Source organism: Podarcis erhardii (genome assembly GCF_964252035.2).
Source record: "Podarcis erhardii genome assembly, chromosome: 16".
Classification (NCBI taxonomy): domain Eukaryota; kingdom Metazoa; phylum Chordata; class Lepidosauria; order Squamata; family Lacertidae; genus Podarcis; species Podarcis erhardii.
The window spans coordinates 10196944-10215760 of NC_138514.1; the positions used below are offsets into that span (position 1 = coordinate 10196944).

Below are 18817 nucleotides of genomic sequence, written 5' to 3' on the forward strand. Positions count from 1 at the left end.
ACTATCACCACTACTCCTCCACAGGGCACTTCTGTGCTTTAGCTTCTGTGCAATTGCTTAAGACTAGGGGTGGACAAATCAATCAACTTTTGCTTCTCAATTTCCTTTTGTTTCTCCACTTTTCCACATCAGTTTTCTTGCCTGGAGAACTGAACTTCAAAATTCAGAGAAGTGCAAATTTCAAAGGACAGCTGTGTTTCAGTTTGTTTACTGCTTCAGAAAATGAGGAAAACTCCCACCCCCAGCCCCTAGACACCTTTTTGGCCAGAACTTTGCTGTATGATTGAACAACACACAGCTTCCCCTTCGTAGTATTGCAATCGTTGGCTGTTGTTTTAACTGATATTTTAATGTGTTTTGTTACTTTGATAGGTATAAACTGTTATGTACTGAAGTTCTCACCCTGGGCCAGCAGGGGGATACTGTAGATAGTTATGCAAATAAGGGATCGAAAGTGACATTCAGTGATTGGATAGTTTTATAAAATTGTTACAGTTACATTGTACTGGAGCTCTATATAAGCAGACTGGCTGAACCCTTCAGTTCAGTTCTGTTCTGGCCTCTGAATAAAGAAGAGCTGTATGAAGAATCGCTGTGTCGTCTGATATGTTCACCGACAAGTTAACATAAACCCTACCCTTAGCTTTGTGGGTGTACCACTCCATGCTGCAGAACATTATTCCAGCAGAGATTTAACAGACATTCTCACTTTTCACTCCCAGGTATCCATAGATGACTCTTTCATGCCGGGAGGCTGATGTAGTTGTTCAAAATTTTGTTGAGTAGGCAGCCATTTTAATGACTGTCCTGCATCGCTTTTAAATTGCCTTTTTTTCTAGGTGTTTGACTATCATTGCACACACCACCTTGATATTTTATGAATGGGTGGTTTACATAAATACCTTTTATAATAAATAAATTCATGGCTAAGGGACTGAAGTCTTCCCCCTCAAAACCCACTGGGATGTGCACGTAAGAACAGCCTGCTGAATCAGGCTGGTGACCCATCTAAGTTGCTTGTCTTGTTTTCAGTGTCACAAACCAGATTCCTAGAAGCCCACATGCAGGACTTGAGCACAGCAGCACCACTCTCCCCGCTTGAAACACAGTGCCTCCGACCCCGCAAGCAGAAAATAGCCATTGCGGCTAGCAGTCGCCATTGATAGCCTTCCCCTCTATGAATTTGTCCAGTTCTCTTTAGAAGCTGTCCGAGTTGGTGGCCCTAGCTGCCTTTCGGGGGGCGTGAATTGCACAGTTTAACAATGTGCCGTGCGAAGAAGTACAGTGGTACCTTGGGTTAAGAACTTAATTCGGTCTGGAGGTCCGTTCTTAACCTGAAACTGTTCTTAACCTGAGGTACCACTTTAGCTAATGGGGCCTCCCTCTGCTGCCACACAATTTCTGTTTTCAACCTGAAGCAAAGTTCTTAACCTGAGTTAAGAACTGGGTTAACTTAACCTGAGTTAATTCTGGGTTAGCGGAGTCTGTAACCTGAAGCGTCTGTAACCTGAAGCATCTGTAACCCGAGGTACCACTGTACTTTGTCCGGAATCTTCCAGAATTCCGCTTCACTGGATATGACTGCAGAACGCCCCCCCAAGGACAGGCTTAAGTACCCCCCTCAAGACTCCGAACCTGAGTCACACAAGCCATGCCACCCAAGCCGCTTGCACCCAGGCGACTGAGGGCATGAGCAGGGCACAATGTGAGATATACGACTTGGGCCTGCTGCATGTCTCAAGAGCAGCCGCTCTGCTCCGTGTTTTGCGAGCTGTGAAGAAAAGAGCTGCAACGCACAGGCCTGCAGGAGGTGTGTGTGTGTGCGCCGATTCTTTGAAGGTGGGTGGCATGCCTGAATTAGACCTCCGCTACGGACAGCCCCATCGTTAGGGCTTTAATTGCAAGCAGGTGACCATAGAGCTTTCATGTCTTTTCATTAGCCTCCCAAAACCGCAAAAGCTGGTGTTGTCCCCTTACGGGACTCCGTGGGGTTGAATGCACCTTCCAGCTGGAGCCCTGGCACCAGTGGCGTAGCGTGGGGGGTGCAGGGGGGGCCGGCCGCACCGGGCGCAACTTCTGGGGTTAGGGCAAATCCACGGGTTAGGGGGCGCAAATCCACGGGTTAGGGGGCGCAAATTACTTGCCTTGCCCCGGGTGCTGACAACCCACGCTACGCCACTGCCTGGAACACAAGGCTAATTCACCAGGTCACAGGAAGTTTCCTTTGACTGATGCAAAAGGTCTAAGATGTGTTGATGCCTAAACTAGCACTTAACGGATAAACCCTCTCCTCCATCAGGAAGCTGCCTTACCACTAGTTGGACCAATCATCACTTGTGGTGGTAGATCTCTGGCCCAGGGGCCAAATGTGACCTTCCACATCTCTCTGGCCATGCTCCCTGCCAGCTCTGCTTTGCACCCTGCCTCGCATCTAGCCTGGCTGGACTTTGTCTTCGAACTCCGACAATGCCACTTGTTTGGTCTGAATATGTGTTTTTGTGTGCGTGAACTAACTTACTTTCTAAACGCAAGATTTACATTTGCTGCCCCACCCACTTTTGTCTGGCTCCACCCACAGAAGCATGTGGGACCCCTCCCCACCCCCAAGGGAATGGAATGCTGAAGGGAATGCTGAAAAATTTCCTCGCCCCCACTTTAAAATATAATCTGAAGCTTTATAGTACAGTGAAGAAGAAGAAGAGTTTGGATTTGATATCCCGCCTTTCACTCCCTTTAAGGAGTCTCAAAGCGGCTAACATTCTCCTTTCCCTTCCTCCCCCACAACAAACACTCTGTGAGGTGAGTGGGGCTGAGAGACTTCAAAGAAGTGTGACTGGCCCAAGGCCACCCAGCAGCTGCATGTGGAGGAGCGGAGACTCGAACCCGGTTCTCCAGATTACGAGACTACCGTTCTTAACCACTACACCACACTGGCTCTCTAGTGGATGCTTGGGTTGCGAACGTGATTCGTGCGGGAGGCACATTCGCAACCCGCAGCACCTGCGCATGTACGGGTTGCGATTCGGCACGTCTGCGTATGTGCAAGGACTGATTTAGTGTTTCTACGCATGCGCGAGCACCGAAATCCGGAAGTAACCCATTCTGGTACTTCCAGGTTTAGGCACGTCCGTAACCTGAAAAAACGCAACCTGTAGCATCTATAACCTGAGGTGTGGCTGTATAATATATACGCTCACTGGGATGTCAATCAAACTGTGCTCAACTCATTTCCAAGTCAACATGCACAAGATTGCAGCCATACGAGATTGCAGTTGTACAGATCGCTGCTTTTGGGCTGGTATGTCGGGACCTGCTAGTGGGTTATGGCCTGATCTAAGGTGGGTTGCAACAGGAGCACGACCAGTCTGCAAATGTAAGATTAAGAAATAGGGCTCCAAATGCTTGGTGGGTTAAAAGTGGGCCCTGAGTCTGAAAAGGCTGATACCTTTTAACTCAGAACCCAGAGTTTTCAGTAGCACTTTCTGTCCAGTAAGCGTGCATAGGATTGCAGTTGATTTCCAGTAGGAGCATTGTGCAGCACCCAGAAAACTGCCCTTGTGGCTTGCTTTGTAGCCACTTTGAAAGGTTACAGAACTACATGTAAGGTGTACTCTCACTCCCAATGACAACAGTTAGAAGGGTATAGCTGCTCCCACTGGGCCACAAACAGGGTGATACAACAACTCCCATATGGGGAAAGATTACAAGATATGGGGCTTCCTAGTCGACATGGTTGGGATGCGGGTGGCGCTGTGGGTTAAACCACAGAGCCTAGGACTTGCCGATCAGAAGGTCAGCGGTTCGAATCCCCGCGATAGGGTGAGCTCCTGTTGCTCAGTCCCTGCTCCTGCCAACCTAGCAGTTCAAAAGCACATCAAAGTGCAAGTAGATAAATAGGTACCGCTCCGGCGGGAAGGTAAACGGTGTTTCCATGCGCTGCTCTGGTTCGCCAGAAGCAGCTTAGTCATGCTGGCCACATGACCTGGAAGCTGTATGCCGGCTCTGTCAGCCAATAAAGCGAGATGAGCGCCGCAACCCCAGAGTCAGTCACGACTGGACCTAATGGTCAGGGGTCCCTTTACCTTTACCTAGTTGACATGGTAAGAGGTGTGTTAAGATGTAGAGGAAGCAGACAGAAAAGGTTTTCTGCTTCTCTTGTGATACTAGAACGTCCAATGAAGCTGAACACTGGAAGACCCAGGACCAAAACTTTCTGTAAGAGGCAGTGACGGCCACCAAGCAAGACGGCTTTAAAAGAGGGTCAGACAAATTCAAGGAGAAGGAAGCTACCAGAGGCCTACTAGCCACATCTCCACTGTTGGAAGAGAGCTCTTGAGTCCAGGTCCTGATTTCAGGCTTCTCAGAGGCCTCTGGTTGGCCACTGGGAGAACAGGACGATGGACTAGATCGGCCCTTGGCCTGACCCAGCAGGTCCTTCTTATGTTCCCTTCGCTCCAGGAGACAGAAAAAGACCACCGGCGGGTCCCGTGCCATTTTTAATAACAAAAAATCGCAGTAACTAAAGGGCAATCGATACAAAAGAGATGCTTTGGATATGGCACGGATGTCAAATATGCCAGCTTTTCTTTTTCTCCTTTGGTTCCACGGCATCATGTTCCCCTGTTCCCTTCCGTCAGTTATTATTCTTATTTTCTTTGTTTAAAAAAGTGTGAAGCTTGGTGATCAGCTTGACTGGTGTTCGGCAAGAGAGTTCTCTTTTGTTTCTGGAGCACATCCTGTTTCAGCTTCATTTATTCCTCCCGCTGTGAACAAGGGGAGCGGGCAACAAAACCAACTGCCTCCGGCAAGGCTCCCCCTGTTGCCTCGATGGTTTCCTCCAGTCACGTGGGTCTCCGTCAAAATTCTTTAAAGCTGCAAGGGCAAAGAGAGGCATTAGAAATGTCATCCTGGTAGACACCCCAATGCAGGCGGGGGGGGGGGGGATGCCTTTTCAAGGGCAGACAGATTCAAAGGGAGAGCGATAGAGACAGATTTTTCAGAAGGCTTCCAAGCTAAAGCAGTTCCTGTTGCATCCTCTGTGGCTTGGGCACAGTCCTTGGGTGAGATATATTGGACATTTGGATTTCTTTTACAGCTGCTAGATTTATTTGGCAATTGGAGTCTGCGGTTTTTGCTTCACAGTTGTACCTTGGATCCCGAACGCCTTGCGAGTCGAACGTTTTGGCTCCCAAACGCCGCAAACCCGGAAGTGAGTGTTCCAGTTTGCGAACGTTCTTTGAAACTCAAACGTTTGACGTGGCTTCCGAATGGCTGCTCCTGCAGCCAATCGGAAGCTGTGCCTTGGTTTCCAAACGCTTTGGAAGTCGAACAGACGTCGGAGGTAGCACTGTATTTTGTTTTAATCTTATTGTTTCATTTTGGTTGTAGGCTGTATATATTTCCACCCTGGTGCTTTTGGGTGGATTAGAAATGCTTTTTTGATAAAGAATTTATAAAATTATCATTATAGATCACATACATCAATAGTGAGCTTCTGCAGCTTGTGATCTTTACATAGCCCAAATGTCACAGAATGCATAAAAAAGGAAGTATTGGAAGACTTGGGGGAACTGCAGCATTTCAAGTAGTAAAAAAAAAAAAAAAAAAATTGTAACCAACCCCACTTGAAGCAGGGGGTAGTGTGGAGCACCGAAAAATGGCCCAATAGGAATTGAGCATCCTCATTGGATACAGGATGCTAAATACCTGGTGTGTGTTTGTATGTGTAATACAAATCTGGAGGCTACTGGTGAAATGGGAAAGGGCATGGCTGGCAGAAGAACAGGTGTTCCTCACACTGCAACATTTTGTTGCAGCTCATAATAACACTAGTAGTAGCAGTTACAGATAGGTAGCCGTGTTGGTCTGCCATAGTCAAAACAAAATAAAAAAATTCCTTCCAGTAGCACCTTAAAGACCAACTAAGTTAGTTCTAGGTATGAGCTTTCGTGTGCATGCACTCTTCAGTGTATCTGAAGAAGTGTGCATGCACACGAAAGCTCATACCAAGAACTAACTTAGTTGGTCTTTAAGGTGCTACTGGAAGGAATTTTTTTATTTTGTTTTGACTAGTAGTAGCAATAATAATAATAATAATAATAATAATAATAATAATAATAATAATAATACTATGATGACCTAGACCAGTGGTTCCCAATTAGCTAATTACTGAGGACCCCCTGTTTTTCAAAAGCCAAACCACGGACCTCCTATTTTTGACAATTATGATTACTCTGTGGCAGTTACCACTACAAAGTACTTTTTTCGAACAAAATGTGGGGTAGCCCCAAATAAGCAAAGGATTTTAGGTATACTAAAAACAGACCATAAAATTTGTGATATTAGCCTGCAAAAAATGACAAAAAAATAGTTGGGGGAGGCAAGGGATGGGACTGCAGACCCCCTGGGTGCGTTCCATGGACGCCCAGGGGTTCCTGGACCCCTAATTGGGAGCCACTGACCTAGAGAGAAAGTTACCCTTAAGGTGCATATGGACATGCATCTATTGTGCACTTATGCCATTTGATGCCATATGCCAGTCTGTATTTCCCCACCATTTAATCAGGATTTACATTTTCCATGCTAAGTTTTTTTAAATAAAAAAAATAAGAAACACCTGTTGGCAGTGTCCTGTGTGCGAGATCTGAATTTGCAATTTGCATTCTGGAAGCACCCTTTGGATGAAAACTGGATTTAAGTGCCCATCCACCAAGTTCATCTTGCAATATGAACCTATTTCTGTTCTTTCTGACTGAAGCTGGATATCACCCAGCAGCAGATGGCTGCTCACCTAGCCTCCAGACAGTTGTATTGCTGCTGGAGGGGCAAGAATGGCAGCTAGGTGCAAATGCATCAGCAGATAATCTTCAGTGGTGCATTTGCACTGCAACGACTTTGCTGCTGCCTTGATTCCCCCTGCCCCCCAAAAACCTGGTAAACGTAAGTGCTGCAACCGACTGGAGGTCAAAGAAGGAGTGTTGCCCCCCAGTTTGCCCATTCCTGACGTCCCCAACTGCTCCCCTTGCTCTAAGCCCATTCCTTTGTTTCAGGTTTAGAATTCAAGAGGAAGCAGGAGAAAAATCAGTCAAGAAGTTGGGAACAGAGGATCTTCAGAGATGACCACAGAAATGCAGACTCACAAGAAAGAGTGTGAAAACCCGTGGAAACTCAGTGGATTGCTTAGGCTCTCTTGGCTCCTTCTAAGTTCCCGGGAACACCCGCTCCACCACCAGAGTACAAGAGCCTTGCTTATTCCAACAGAGGTGGCAAGAAGGCCAAGGAAGGAATGATGAAACCTTTGACCATGAGGTCCCAACGACAGCAGAAAGCAGGAGATGACCTACTAAGTAACACCAGGGGCTTGAGACGTAGACTTACCATGACTTATGGCCCCAGAACATGCCTACTCAAGAGTGATGTCTGACCTGTGAACACAATCAATATATAGTGGTACCGGGGTTCTTGGGAGAGTAGGTGGGAGAGGAAGAGCAGGTTTCATTACGTAACATGGCTTGATACTTTAAAGCAGTGGTCATCAGGGCCTAGCTAGATGTTCCAAGGGACATTTAGCATCTCCCCAGCCATGTGGCACATGAGCTTACCAATTGAAGCCCTGATCTGGGTGGCCCTGCCTCTGTTAGTTGCATGGCCACTAGAAATAGGGCCTTTGTTGTAGTGGCTCCTGATTATGGAATACCTTTAAGCCAGAAAGTGGGCCTTTGCTGTGGTGGCACCCCATTTACGGAGCACTCTCCCCAGATGCTTTCACCTGGTGCTTACAATGGTACCTCTGGTTACGAACTTAATTCGTTACAGAGGTCCGTTCTTAACCAGAAACCATTCTTTACCTGAGGTACCACTTTAGCTAATGGGGCCTCCTGCTGCCGCTGCGCCACCGGCGCACGATTTCTGTTCTCATCCTGAGGTAAAGTTCTTAACCCGAGGTGCTACTTCTGGGTTAGCGGAGTCTGTAACCCAAAGTGTTTGTAACCCGAGGTACCACTGTATTGCTCTATCTTCAGGCACTGGCTGAAACCTGTAATATGGGAATTGCTTTCTTTTTAATGGTTGCCTAATTGTGCTCCTTTTGTTTTCTTTTGCTCATAAGGTATGCTTTTTGTTTGTTTCAAAAACTATTTTTTATATTTTATCCTGGTTTGGATTTAACATTCAAACACAAGTCCCCTTCAAATGTTGGAACTGAAGGGTAGGAATTGTTTGGAAATGTTTTGGCATCAAGCAGGTCACTCCCTAGAGGGGGAGTCCAATGTTAGTCCTACTCAGAGTAAACTTACCAAAACAAAGAGACGTGGCTCAGGATACTTATGGCCACGTTCACACCATATATTTAAAGCAGTATCATGCCACTATTTAACAGAGCTGGCTTTCTCCAGAGAACCCTGGGAATTGAGGCTTCTTAAGGGGGCTGCTGGGAGATCCTTCTTCCTCTGCCAGAACGATAATTCCCAGAGCTCTTTAATAACCCATCCCTCTTCACAAGGAACTTTGGGAATTGTGGCTCCATGAGGAGAATAATACTAATACTAATACTACTAATAATTTATTATTTATACCCCTGCCCATCTGGCTGGGTTTCCCCAGCCACTCTGGGAGGCTTCCAGCAAAATATTAAAATACAAAAATTCATCAAACATTGAAAACTTCCCTAAACAGGGCTGCCTTCAGATGTCTTCTAGAAGTCAGATAGTTCTCTATTTCCTTGAATCTGACAGGAGGGCGTTCCACAGGGTGGGCGCCACTACCAAGAAGGCCCTCTGCCTGTTTCCCTGTAACCTCACTTCTCGCAGTGAGGGAACTGCCAGAAGGCCCTCGGAGCTGGACCTCAATGTCCAGCAGAACGATGGGGGTGGAGATGCTCCTTCAGGTATACTGGGCCGAGGCCTTATAGGGTTTTAAAGGTCAACACCAACACTTTGAATTGTGCCCGAGGTCTCCTAACCCCACTCAACACCCTTGACAAACTACAGCTCACATAATTCATTTAAAGTGGTTTCACAGTGTTTAAAATGTATGCTGTGAATGTGGCCTATGTCTCCCACGACGACTGTCTGTGCCTCATTTTGGGGAGCTCATCTTTGAGAACCACTGCTTTAAAATACGGCCGTTCTTCTTTCTCAATCACACACACACCCAAATCAAAACTCTTGGTGATTTGTTAACAAGGTACAACAGGTTATGGGAGTATTGACAAACTGTGAAGACCAAGGCAATTACGTGGCTGCGCCAATGATTTCCTGGACATGATAGCCAAGATATGATTTTTCCCCCCCAACTTGAAATTCATTTCGATTATAGGATTCAGGGGCATTAGTCAAGAAGTCAAGAGGGGGCATCTGTGGGTCCCACGGCACAACAATGGCTTGCAGAAACAGGCACCAAACATTTCAGTTCGATATTGGCTAGGGCTCTGCAGTCTTAAATTTGAATATTCGTTTTAAAAATAGCACATATGGAAATGGCCAAATTATTGGAGGGAAATGCTCATGTCACCAACAATATAAACATAAGAACTGGATCATCTCATAGTGGCTGACCAGATGCCTATGGGAAACCTATAAGCAGGAATGAGTGCAACAACACTCTCCCATCTGGAAGTTTTCCAGAAAATGGTCTTCAGAAGCACACTGCCTCTGACCATGAAGGCAAAGCATAGCCATCATGGCTGATATCTCCATGTTATTTTGGTGCTGTTTGGGACTCTGTTAGAACACTGTCCCTTTCTAGGCCATAAGCAAACTAAGATGATCCATGCTGGATCATAGCAAAATTCTATCTAGCTTAGCATCCTGCTTCCAACTAGATATTTCTGGGAAACCTACAAGCAGGGCATGAGGGCGGTAGCATTCTGCTACTGTTAGGTTCCATAGCAACTGGTATAGTCAAACCTCGGTTGTTGAACGTCATCCATTCTGGAAGCCCATTCAGCTTCCAAAATGTTTGACAACTGAGGCGCAGCTTCCAATTGGTTGCAGGAACTTCCTGCCCTTCCTGGGCATTCGGCTTCCGAAAAACGTTCGAAAACCAGATCATTTACTTCTGGGTTTTCGGCATTTGGGAGCCGAAACATTCCAAAACAGAGGCGTTCAGGATCCGAGGTTTGACTGTATTCAGATGCATGCAGTCTCCAATGATGAAGGCAGCCTATGGCCACCACAACTAGGACAGCCTTCAGATCCATGAATTCATCTAATCTCCCTTTAAAGCCATCCATGTTGATGGCCACTATCATTGTGGTACAGAACTTTCTAGTTTAACTATGAGCTGTGTGAAAAAGTACTTTATTTCATCGGGCCAGGATCTCTACACAGCCTCGTTGGGATGGTTCTAGGTCATGCAACTTGTTCATCTTCTTCGTTTCCCACCCTGATCTACGTGTTTGAATCCCACTTGATCCACTTGAGATTATTGTGTTCAACCCAAGTTATAACTGGGTTTCTGATCCAGAAAGCTAGGACAATGCAGGTGAATTCGCCACCCTAGACACATCACACCTTTGCTCTATTTAGGCGAACTTAAATCTCAAAGATAGGTCACAGAAACTGTGTGTTTTGCTACTGCGTTTTTGCCTCACAGATGCCCCGTGGGGGAAAGAGGGAAATCAAGAGAAAAATCATACCCTGAAATTTGCACACACACCCTGTTCCACTGGATGGGAAGAGAGAACCAATGGGCATACTCACACTGCAAACTATTTCATATCCAACACTACTGGTTCTGTTAATGCTACACAAGAGCTAGGAAGGCACATGGGGGAGAAGGTTGCTGTTAGTATTGGTTAAGGATTGGTGGGCATGTTGGGAGTGGTGGTGGTAGAGGAATTGGGGTTCATTCTATCATGACCAGAGTTCCACTTGACTCTTTGCAGGAGCAGTCAGTGAGAAGGGGCAACGCCACGCATTAAGGTCTCCGGGCAGTGACATCGCTGGTGCTTCCCAGGAAGGAAAGGGGCATCAGTGGGAGTGCTGGATGGGCTCTGGCCATGTGCCCAAGCAGTACCAACTTTCCTGCTGCTCCAGCAACATCACTGCAGGGAGGTCAAGTGTGTAGCAGCACCGCTCCTGGTTCTTTGGGACCCTGGTTCATAAGTGTCCCTTTCGGTATTACCAGAGGTTGATGACTTTAGATATGACTTTCATGGTGGAGTTTGATGCTCGTATCTTGGCATGATAAGTCAAGATATTAAACCAGCCTTTCGGCCAGGCAAAGTGATAGCAGAAAACAAACCACAAAGTCTTTCACTACCTAAAGTTTCCCATCTCGTCTGAACTGGGGAACTATGGCAAACGCCTGCCAAACAAGCCAGGATATTAAGCTAACCTCAAATCATGGTTTAAAATCCTGGGGAAGGCATGTCCAAAGTCCGTTTCGGGCGCCTAATCCGGCCCGTAGGTCAGTTTAATCCGGCAGTTTATTTCCTTGGGTAAAATCCTAAAAAAAACCTCTTCAATCCTAAAAAATCCTAAAAAAACAACTTCAATTCTAAAAAAAGGATAACAACTTTGGTAGGCCCTCCAGTCGGCCCTCACGGCCCTTCACTTAATCAAATCTGGCCCTCTTTGAAAAAAGGTTGGACACCGCTGTCCTGGGTCCCACCCCCCACCAAAGCAGCTAACCACAGCTTGGTTTGGACGATCCAGAAAACTACAGTGAAATGGGTGGCTTTCTCTTTTGTTTGCTCTTGCAAAGGGAAGAGCAATTGGGTTGTTTGCGTGTGCAGGCAAAAGCCTTTTTCATTTCTTGGCTTTTTAAGTGGAGATACCATGGTTCGAGCATGGTCAGAACATCTGCAGTCCCTAGGATCCCTGGCTCCTGCATGCATCTTCAGGGCTACACATATAGTCTTCCCTAGCAGAAACTCCACTGCTTAATTCCAATGTTTAGTTCCAAGAGCACTTGGCTTGTGGAACATTTGTTGGGGGTGACTAACTGGGAAAAGTTCTGAGAAATCAGTGTGTTTCAAGCTATAATCCTTTGCTTGCTTACCTGGGAATAAACCCCATTGAGCATAGCAGGACTTTTCCATGTACCGGACACATTCAGATCAACTGAAGATGGGAAGTAATCAATCTAATAACGGGGTGATCTGCAGTGCTGTTACAGATCTGTTACAGTGCTGGATCCACAACCACAGCTCTGTATCTACCTTAAATTTATTTTCTTTTTGCCACCACCAGAATTTTTGTGTGTGTGAGGCCAGATCAGGGCCGCAAACTAGAGGTTAGCCATTCCTGAAGTAAAACGTGTGTAAGATGGTTAAGTGCTCTTTTGAGAAGGAGAATTTCAGTCTGTGCATGATTGCCCCATGAGCTGCTGGCGCATGTCAAAAACGCCCTGTCAAACATGTCTGATAAAAGCCCCACCCAGAATGGAGCATCGCTATCCTGGATTTTCCAAGCATGCTCCGTAGCATGCTACTCTACAGGTAAATCTGACAGCACGTCATGCAATTCCAGCGTAGCAGGTCTCAGTAGCACATTTTAGAACAGAACGCCGCCATCTTGTTTTGCTTTGTGCACACTCAACTGGCCCAAGATGGCAGCATGTATTGGCAGGGGAATTCAACAGGGCTTCACTGGCAGGCTGGTAAAACTTAAAATTCAAGGGAATCGAGGGGTGGAAATTTTTAAAGCACCAGTGAACTACAGGTCCCTGGAGTCATACATTCCAAAATATTCAGCCTCTGCAAACACCTACCCTCGTTTTCTTCCGCAGGAGCCGCACCACCCTCGTATTTCTTTGAACACCACACGTGAAAGGAACTGGAAGGGGAAGATATACTCAGAGTTAATGATGGCAGTGGCTGTTTGGTACATGCAGACAGCCCACCCAGCGTTTGTCCATGGCGCTGCAATGATGTCTCTGTGCTAAAGACACCAGGATCTGCCTTATACCTATTCAGACCCACTGGTCAATCCCACTCAAGCTTTCATCTGCTGCATGAGGGTGGACTGCTCCCACTTGCCCCACCAAGCCACAGTTGCTGTCCATACCCATTGTCTTATACTGAGTCAGATGTTTTGGGACTACAATTCCCATCATCCCTGACCACTGGTCCTGTTAGCTAGGGATGATGGGAGTTGTAGTCCCAAAACATCTGGAGGACCGAGTTTGGGGATACCTGGTCTACACAGAGTGGCAGCAGCTCTACAGAGTTTCAGTTGGGTGTCTTTCCAAGCCCCAACTGGAGATGACAAGGATTGAACCTGGTACCTTCTGAAAAGATCTACCACTGAGCTACGATCCTTCTTCAAAATTACACACAGACAAATGCAGTTGGAAAGGAAAGTTTTCATATAGAGCTGCTATTTCTCCATTGGTCTACCTAGACCAGTACTGTCAACTCTTGACAGACAGCAGCTTTCCAGAATCTCATTTGTGGTTCTTTCTCAGGTCGCTGTCCTGAGATCCTTTTGACTGGAGATGATGGGGAATGCAACCTGGGACCTCCAGCAAGCAAATCGTCTGCTCTACCACTGAGCTGCAGGTGGTTCCCAACTTAGGTCAGGATTGGTGTAGCAATATCAGCTGTTCTCAAGGGTTTACCCAACTGAGGTTAAATTTGGTAGGATTCACCCCTTAGCTAACAGCAGGGATGGAGACCTCTGGACTTTGTTCATCTCCATTCTCATCAACACCAGCTTGAATGGCCAACCATCAGGGATGAGGGGAGTTACAGGTCCCCAAAAAGTCCTACTCAGGTGAGACCCCTTGAAATGAATGGACCTAAGTTAGTTGTGGCACAGGACAACTCTTGAGTAGGATTGGCACTAGATAGAACCCATAGTCAATCAACATCTGGAGGGCACCAGTTCCTGATCCCTTAGTTCACCATATCAAAAGTCTGTGCAGACAGGGGCAATAAGGCGACATGGACGCCTCACAGAACGGTTGGGTTAACAGAGGAATTGATGTGGAATGCTCTGCAAAAGGAAACTCACTAGGCAAGCCAGGAGATCGGCGGCCATCAACATGTAGAAGACATTGTCCCAGCCGGTGCGAGAGATCAAACCTGCCAGCAGGGGTCCAAGGGCAGCACCTGCAAAATGAAAAAAGCATGATGCAAAGGACCAGCAAGAAGCCAAGAGTGGCAGATGCAGCTGATGGACTATATGCAACTGGCCGAGATGACTGGCAGAATCCGAGACCTGGGAGAAGAGAGGATTGAGGAAGACTGGAAGAAATTTAAGACGCATTTACAAAAACATTGTAATTTGGTTGAATGTTAAGAAGGATGCTAGATTATAAAAAATTGGCCACCACTAAATTAGATTTGAATTTGATGATAAGTGAGATTAAAGAAAACATAAACCTTTTGGAGAATTGCTAGATTATATTTAAATGAGTGGATATAAGATCGTAAACAAGTTGATAATTTGCTTGGAAAAACCTTTTAACGATGTAAATGGGAGCGGGAGACGTGAGGGAGTCCAAAGAAGTGATGAAACCACGTTATGATATAAGTAAGGTTGTTTATTATTTGTGCATTTGTATCCAAAAATTTTAATAAATATTTATATATATATAAAAAGAAGAAGCCAAGAGTGAAGCCCAGCTCATGGCAATATGGAAGGCAGGCTCCTTCTAGCACAGATGGCGCAGAAAACCTATGTCTGCAAATCCTACATGGTGGTGGTGCAGGAAGACTCAGGAAGTTAGAGATGACCAACATGTACTCACAGATAACAACAAAAGGCTTGATGTGCTGGAACACAGCAAAGGTTCTTCTAGCCAGAACTATGCATCTAACAGGGGGGCAGCCATATACCCTGAGCTCACAAGAAGCACATAGTGGCAAAAGCATTTGGTGATCTCTGAATGTGGGGGTTCTGTTTGTAGCTAACATGGCTGACTGCTGTTGACAGACTGACCATTTACAGCAGTGGTTCTCAACCTGTGGGTCCCCAGATGTTGTTGGACTACAACTCCCATCATCCCTGAGCTCTGGCCTTGCTAGCTAGGGGTGATGGGAGTTGTAGTTCAACAACATCTGGGGACCCACAGGTTGAGAAAAGCTAATTTACAGCATGGGTAGGCAAACTAAGGCCCGGGGGCGGGATCTGACCCAACTGCCTTCTAAATCCGGCCCGCAGATGGTCCGGGAATCAGGGTGTTTTTACATAAGTAGAATGTGTCCTTTTATTTAAAAGGCATCTCTGGGTTATTTGTGGGGCCTGCCTGGTGTTTTTACATGAGTAGAATGTGTCCTTTTATTTAAAATGCATCTCTGGGTTATTTGTGGGGCATAGGAATTCGTTCATTCCCCCCCCCTCCAAAATATAGTCCGGCCCCACAAAAGGTCTGAGGGACAGTGGACTGGCCCCCTGCTGAAAACGTTTGCTGACCCCTGATTTACAGGTTGATTTCCCACAGAGGTAGGGAACCATGGGTGTGACCAGGGATGTTAGAGAGCCGTATGGATTTGTTTCAGACATACAGGAACACAGGAAATGGACTTCTACTGAACCAGCCATTGGGCCATTCAGCCCAGTGGGGTCTACAAGAGCGGGGGGCTACCCTTCTCCAACTCTCGGGGTGGGGGCACATGTCTAAGTGGAGGAGGCTGCAGTGTCAAAGTTGGTATGGGCATCTTTTAAAAAAGAAAAAGTTTACTTGGGGTGGGGGTGGGGTTGTTTGAGGGGGTAACCCAAACCCTTTGGCATTGCAGAATCACAGTGGGATAACTATGGGAGCAGTCAGCTTAAACAGGTATTTTGATGATGATGATGATGATGATGATGATACTTTAAAAATCGCAGATTTGGGGAGCCACAAAAAGTCTTTTGGCATTACAGTATCACAGTGGGTGACCTAAGGAAGCAATCAGTATAACTCCGCCCAAGGCATGATGTAGGACAGCAACAACTGGGAAAAGATAGACGTACAGTAGTGCCCCGCAAGACGAATGCCTCGCAAGACGAAAAACCCGCTAGACGAAAGGGTTTTCCGTTTTTCGAGGCGCTTTGCAAGACGAATTTCTCTATGGGCTTGCTTCGCAAGACGAAAACGTCTTGCGAGTCTTGCAAATTTTTTTTGCTTTTTCAAAGCCGCTAAGCCGCTAATAGCCGCTTTGCCGCTAATAGCCGCTAAGCCGCTAATAGCGCTAATCCGCTAATAGGGTTGCTTCGCAAGACAAAAAAACCGCAAGACGAAGAGACTCGCGGAATGGATTCTTTTCGTCTTGCGAGGCACCACTGTAACATTTTACAAGGACAGGAAGAAACATCACGGACAGAGTAATTGTCACACACAGGAAGAACAAAAATATAGTTTGATTGCCTCACTTGTGGTTTTATCAATCATTTAATGTGCCAATATGAATGGAAGTTGTTAATACTGTAGTTGTTGTATAAGGGATTGTCATTTTGACCAGAGTATAATTGAACATAGCTGTCAACTTTTCCCTTTTCTTGCGAGGAATCCTATTCGGAATAAGGGAATTTCCCTTAAAAAAAGGGAAACATTGGCAGGTATGTAATTGAAGCTATTAAGATTTTTGAATGCATAAATAAAGTAAAACTTCAAACCAACAACTCTAGCACATAGGGGGGCACATAAATTATGTAATTTGGTACCTGAATGATTGGTATTAGTAATTGTGTTATTATTTGGCATTGTTATAATGAGGCTATTACTGGATTGTAATTGAAAACTAATAAAAAATATTATCAAATAGAAAAGAAAAGGAAGCCATCAGTATGTACTTTTTTAATGAAGTGAAAATAAAGTATTTTGCCATCAGAGGAGCAATGAAATAATAATAATAATAATAATAATAATAATAATAATAATAATAATAATTTAAATATATGTATTTTGGGAAGCCTTGAGGAACCACAAAAACCTCTTTAGGGCAGATGCACTTGCATACAGATTTGCATCATATGGGTAAGCAATGCGGCAATTAGCCCCATCCCTTCTCAGGGCAGATTCAGAGCTGATATGGGCTGGGTTTGAGACAGAAGTGGGCCCAAGGTGTGGGACTAGTAAGCAGCCAATTATCACCACATCTCCCTTGATAATGGTATCCTTTGGGGAAGAGGAAAAACCTCTGCCCCTCTGAGGCATTGTACAACAAAACACTGGATGAGGCTCAAATTAACTCCTAGGCCAGGTGTGGAGAAACTATGGCCCTCCAGGTGTTGCTGGACTGCAACTCCCATCATCCCTGGCCATTGGCCGTGCTGCCTGGGGCTGATGGGAGTTGTAGTTCAACAAACACCTGGAGGGCCAAAGCTTCCACACTTGGCCTAAGCTTCTTAGCTACTGACCGACAGATCCCGTTCCATCAATGATGGCTGTAACGGTGGCAAGGGCCTTTGCGTTTCCTTGGAGACATTCGTGAGTGCCCTGGGGTGGAAAAGGAGAAAAAACAAAGAAAGATTACAAGGTTAAAGGAAACCACCACACATGAACGTTGCAAGGTTCCTGTTGCTCTGGAGGGCAGGACTGGAACCAGTTAGTGGGCGAAAAATTCAGGGAAGTGGATTTTAGTTAGCTATTAGGAGGTTTAGATGACGTGGTAAGCCAAACCATGGCTTAGTTCAGCAGAGCAGCAAAATGACTGGAGGATAATAATAATAATAACAATAATAATAATAATAATTCATATCCGCCCATCTGGCTGGGTTTCCCCAGCCACTCTGGGCGGCTCCCAACAGAATAATAATAATAAAGCAATAAAACATTAAAAACTTCCCTAAACTTAGTGTACGCTTGTGCTAAGTCATGGGTAGGCAAACTAAGGCCTGGGGGCCAGATCCGGCCCAATCACCTTCTAAATCTGGCCCCTGAAAATGTTTGCTGACCCCTGCGCTAAGTCATGGTTTCCTTTAGCAAGATGTGTGTGAGCTGGGCCAGAGATCTAGGTTTTAATTGATTATTCCAAAATGAGTTAGTTTTGTTAAATTGTACGGCTTTTAAAAGTATTTTTAAAACCAATTCAAATCATTTTAAGATTGTATGCATTGAAGGAAACATGTTGAATATATATAATTGCAATGAACTTTTTTGGGGGGGGGGGGTTGCATTGAAAACGCTTCCCCTAGACAAGCCAACACTCCCTGCAACAAGAGTGCTCTGAGCCTGTACTATTTTCCACTTTGTTCTAAAACCATCCTGACTACATCTTTTTTCTTTCTTTCTTGTACACTAACAGCTGCCATGAGAGGAGGGATTTGCCGAAGGGACAATTTTACAGCCAATTAAAAAAATATTTTTTTCCAGAGTACCTGGAGAATGTGTAACTGATCTGTGCCAGATTAATTCAGATCTCTTCCAAGTTTTGAAGGCTGTGAGCTGGAAGCCAAGAAGCAATCCTCCTCCGGAGGCTCTCTCAGCCAAGGTGTCATGTTTACACTCGGTGGAAAGAATTTCCTATTCTATTGCCCAAAGAAGAAAACTGCTGTGCTGTGCGTCTGCGTGTTGAATCCTGTTCTAGGAATGAGTTCAAGGCCAGAAAGGCTCAAGTCATATGAATGCCCTTAATTGATGAATAAGAAATGGTTGCAAGGGACGAGCCTCAGAGAAGAAAATCAACTGTTTCAGACAATCGGATCTGGGTTATAGCTCAGCAAGGTATTCATCAGCTATAATTTAATATCCTGGCTGATTCAGAAGCTGGTAACCTTAGTTTCCCAGTTTGGATGAAACAGGAAATTAGAGGCTTTTCGGTTTAAGCACGGATCCTGACTAATGTCCAAATGTGGGGCCGCTGAATTGTCTGGGAGCCAACCTGGGTTGTTAGCTCAAAAGGCCTCTGGAGCATAGCTGTCAAGCGTCCCTTAATTGGAGGGACAGT

At 45.7% G+C, this 18817-nt stretch overlaps 1 protein-coding gene and 1 long non-coding RNA gene across 2 annotated transcripts in view; both read right to left on the reverse strand.

Annotated features, from left to right (window-relative positions):
- Window positions 1-3161: 3161 nt before the first annotated feature.
- On the reverse strand, window positions 3162-4253 carry LOC309331304. Its single transcript, XR_014151800.1, has 2 exons — window positions 4089-4253; window positions 3162-3720 (listed from the first exon to the last, which is right to left on the reverse strand). It is a non-coding gene; the product is annotated as an uncharacterized lncRNA (long non-coding RNA).
- Window positions 4254-4483: 230 nt separating this feature from the next.
- Window positions 4484-18817, reverse strand: part of SLC37A2 (solute carrier family 37 member 2) — a 67586-nt gene continuing 53252 nt past the window's right edge. The window contains 6 exon segments of the mRNA XM_081843419.1: window positions 4484-4872; window positions 7378-7424; window positions 10701-10754; window positions 12715-12779; window positions 13959-14056; window positions 17289-17367. Of these exon segments, the coding sequence (XP_081699545.1) occupies window positions 10709-10754; window positions 12715-12779; window positions 13959-14056; window positions 17289-17367 (288 nt within the window). The 3' untranslated portion in view covers window positions 4484-4872; window positions 7378-7424; window positions 10701-10708.